Genomic DNA, 4265 nt, shown 5'->3' with positions numbered 1-4265 from the left:
TATATATATATACTGAAGTAAACAAGAAAGAGAAGCTACTAGAGGAAAAGGCCAAACAGACTGCCAAGATCCTCACCATAATGTAATACAGAAGCAACAGGTCCACATGAAACAGGTGGAGATGTGAAAAAACCCTCTCAATAGCACCATTGAGAATTTAGAGGAGCTGAAGAGCAAGCAAAGGTGCTGTGAGAAGGAGCAGCAGTTGGACAGTCAAAGGAACTCTTCTGTGCCCCTGGAAGAACACTTGCAGGTTAAGGACTTTGAGAAGGAGATTGGGCTCATGAAAGCAAGCTTGAGAGAGAAGGGGGTGGATACAACAAAAGTCTCCAAGCTCCAGACTGAGGTTCAGAGCACTAAACAGGAGTTAAAAAACTAGAGACCCCTGAGGTTCAGGGAAACAACCAGGCTGATCAGGTATCTCGGGAGGCCACCCTAAAACCAGTGGGGTCTCTAGAGCTACTAGTTGTTAAGATTAAAGGAAGATGTAAAAACAGTGGTAACAAGTGTGTAAATGTGGAGACTGTACTTGTCAAAAATGGTTACAGGCTCAAGCCTTCTGTCTCTTTATATCTGGTTATTTCTCACCCTGGTAAATTGTCCCAGGTCACGGCCTAAAACTATATTGAAAATCAATGGGGTCTCGGCCTGACAAGCCTATGTAATGTATCTAGAAAGTTGCCAAAAGGCAAATAAATGCTGGAAAGCTGGAACATGTGAAGAAGGCACTTTGGGAGGAACCTCACCTGGTGAGTTTGGGGAAGTGGACTTCATAGAAGTAAAGTCTGGAAAGTATTGGTATTGGTATCTGTTAGTACTAGTGGACACTTTTTCAGGCTGGGCTGAGGCATTCCTGACAAAAACCAAAACCGTTTAGGTAACAGTTAAAAAATTACTCCATGAAATAATTCCTCGATTTAGCTTACCCTTAACAATGGGGTCAGATAATGGCCCGGCCTTCAAAGCCCAAGTTACTCAATTATTAGCTCAGGCCCTAGGAATAAATTAGAAGTTACATTGTATTAATAGACCCTAGAGTTCAGGGCAGGTGGAAAGAATAGGATCTTTTTTTTTTTTTTTGTCGGTCGTGGGGCTTGAACTCTGGGACTGGGCGCTGTCCCTCAGCTCTTCAGCTCAAGGCAAGCGCTCTACCACTTGAGCCACAGCGCCACTTCTGGGTTTTTTCTTATGTGGTGCTGAGGAGTCAAACCCAGGGCCTCGAGCATGCAAGGCAAGTGCGCTACCACTGAGCCACCTTCCCAGCCCCGTCTGTGGGACTCTTATCTCCACAAACCACTAGAAAACCAGAAGTGGCTCAAGTGGTAGAGCGCTCACCTTGAGCTGAAGAGCGCAAGGACAGCGCCCAAGCCCAGAGTTCAAGCCCCAGGACCAACAAAAAAAAAAAAGAAAAAAAAGAGTCATTCCTTGTAAAGAAGGAAATAGAAAACCCCGACAATGCTGAAATTCTTTTGTAAAGGCAGGACTTTTGTAAATTACAGGACTCAATATGCCTTTCTGGAAAAGCCATACAATTTATTGTAAAGACCATGAAAGTATTGATCCATTTGCCTCAGAAATTCTTTTCCTGAGTATTCTAACCTAATAAAACACACACACACACACACACACAAAACAAACCATACACAGATTAGCATCATCACAGCATTATGACTACTAATTAAGAGCTGGAAGCCATATGTACACTAGGGAAATTGTTTTACAACTTATAGAACAATATTTACCTAAATAGTATGTAGTCACTAAAAATAAAGATGATGCAGCAACAAGGTTAGATGTTTTTGGACATTAAGCAAAAATGAAAAACTAGCATGCACATCTTGAAAACATGTACATGTGGACAAAGAGAAAGGAGAACATACAAAGAAAAAAACAGCTCTGTGTGGTGTGTAACTGGCTGAGAATTATGGAACATCTACTGTTGTTCTAGCTAGGCAGTTTCCAACAAAGTAGACTCTATTCTGTTATCAGAATTATTTAAAAATCAAACAGTAAGTTACTACAACACTGTCTGGAGTGAAAACTGTAAGCTACTACCAAATGTGTATGTGGAAATAAGAACTATACAGCTTTAAAATGAAGTAGGATTGTGTACATGGACATGAAAATTATCTGTTTTTTAATGGGACTGGGGCTCAAACCTAGGGTTTTGTAAAAATATTTTATAATGAGTGAACAAAACAAACGGCAGAATGAGGTATATTTTACATACAGCTTAAACTTACCATGTTTAAGCATATTCCATTCTCATGCAATGGACAACATAAATATGTGTGTGTATGCATGTTTATATACTAAACAAATCTGGAAAGACAACCAACTACCAGAAGTATTGACCACAACACAGTAACAAAGGGACTATGTACACTTTCTATATTATATAACGCAATGATGCTTGGGATTTTTTTGGTTGTTTTGTTTTGTTTTGTGTCCGGTCGTGGGTTTGGTCGTGGGGCCTGAACTCTGGGCCTGAGCGCTGTCCCTCAGCTCTTCAGCTCAAGGCTAGCGCTCTACCACTTGAGCCACAGCACCCTACTTCCGGCTTTTTTCTTTTTGCTTATGTGATGCTGAGGAATCGAACCCAGGGCCTCATGCATGCAAGGCAAGCGCTCTACCACTGAGCTACCTTCCCAGCTGATGCTTGGGTTTTTTACAATTTGTATCTAAATAGGTATTGATTTTGAGTATAAACCCAGAACACCACCGTACAGAATGCAGAAAATGATCCTCTGTGTATTAGAAGAGAAGAGAAGCTTGTATCACTATACAACAAACTAGCATTGGTTGTTTCTGATGGAGATTGAACCTAGGGTTGGGGTGTTCACTTACATTTAAATTTTTTTCTGCTAATTATTTCCATATATATATATACACACACACACATATATTACTGTTCAAACAGTGATGTGAAGGATGAAGTTACAAACGTCTGAAGCATTATTTTTCACAAGATGGAGACTTTGTGGTGGAATTGTGCCAAACGCAGAACCCACGATTGCAGACCCAGTCATAGTTAAACTGAAGTGAAAATCAGGCTAGCAGTGACCCGCCTGACTGGCGAGCATTCTTTATTTCTCATCAGTTTGAACGACAGCCTCTTCATTCCAAATGCAAGGTATTCCCACGGTTTACCATGTAAAAGGCCTTTTCTATCCTGTGGCGGCCAGGGAGGATGACAAGCACGAGAGCGCCCACAACTGCGGCCTGCCAGGCGGAAGGCAGGCCTGGGCTCGGCGGCGGCGCCTGGGTCGGCCACACGTCCGGTCACCGCCATTTCTGAGGCAAGGCTTGGCTTTAGCCCACGCGTTAAGGCCCTACCTACCTCACAGCGCCGTGAGGAGGAGAAACAACACCCAAAGGGCGTTCGGCAGTGCCCCGCCCCGAGTGTGTAGGAAATGCTACCCGCACCGGCGGGAGGCGTCCGAAGACCGACACACTCGGCCGGGAGGGTCGGAACCCTGGCCGCACGGACCTGCTTCCGGTGAAGGAGCAGCAACATCCGGTGGCCCCGCCTCAGCCTGGATGGAGAGGCCCGCAGCTCCCGGGTTCCGCTCTCCAGTCCGGTCGCGTCCCCGCCCAGCCCCACGCATCCCTCGCCGGCCGTTCGGAGACCTCCCAAGGAAGACCGCTCACTTGTCTCGAGGTGGCAGGTATCCGCTAGCCACCAGCCCCGAACAGATACTCACCATCTTGGAGGGATGCTACGCCGCCGCGGAGCCAACACTCACTCCAGTTCCGTGCCCGCCTGCGTCTGCGCACAGCGTCCTGTCGAAACGAGCAGCGTGGACAGCCTATCAGGAGCAGGCGCTGGACGTGGGGCGGGAAAGACGGCGGATCTTGGTCTCCTCGGGCTGGCGGGCCATGGGTTGGCTCTCCATTGTCCAGAGGCGAGAAGCAAAGCAACATTTAAATTATGGAAAATTCCGAACTCCCGCTGTGTTGAAAAAATGCTGTTCCTCCCCATTGGAAGAGGCGTTCAACACCAGTGCGGTCTGAGCTGGGTCTGGAAAATCCTGGGTCGAGGGTGGTGGAGAATGAAAGGTTACTGAGACCCTTGATCCAGATTGAGGTCAAGACGGGTGTAGAGTCGAAGTACGCTGAAGAAACAGTAAACCCCGATTTGGGGCAGGGTTAGGCATCTCTGCAGAGCCCTCTCCTCTGTAATAGCCCATGCGTACTCTGAGAGGAATTGGTCGGGCTTTAATAGCCATTTGGAGCCTCCTTTGGAGGCCTGCAGAGAAGGACTT

General features: G+C 46.2%; 1 protein-coding gene across 1 annotated transcript in view; it reads right to left on the bottom strand.

Annotated features, from left to right (window-relative positions):
* Dynlrb1 (dynein, light chain, roadblock-type 1) overlaps positions 1 to 3784 on the bottom strand; it is a 19311-nt gene extending 15527 nt beyond the window's left edge. Inside the window, exon 1 of the mRNA XM_013011044.1 lies at positions 3705 to 3784. Coding sequence (XP_012866498.1) covers positions 3705 to 3707 — 3 coding nt within the window. The 5' untranslated portion in view covers positions 3708 to 3784. The remainder of the gene's footprint in view (positions 1 to 3704) is intronic.
* Between the last annotated feature and the right edge of the window lie 481 nt (positions 3785 to 4265).

This window comes from Dipodomys ordii, unplaced genomic scaffold (genome assembly GCF_000151885.1).
Source record: "Dipodomys ordii isolate 6190 unplaced genomic scaffold, Dord_2.0 Scaffold13, whole genome shotgun sequence".
Lineage (NCBI taxonomy): Eukaryota > Metazoa > Chordata > Mammalia > Rodentia > Heteromyidae > Dipodomys > Dipodomys ordii.
This window is presented reverse-complemented; position numbering and strand designations above follow the sequence as displayed.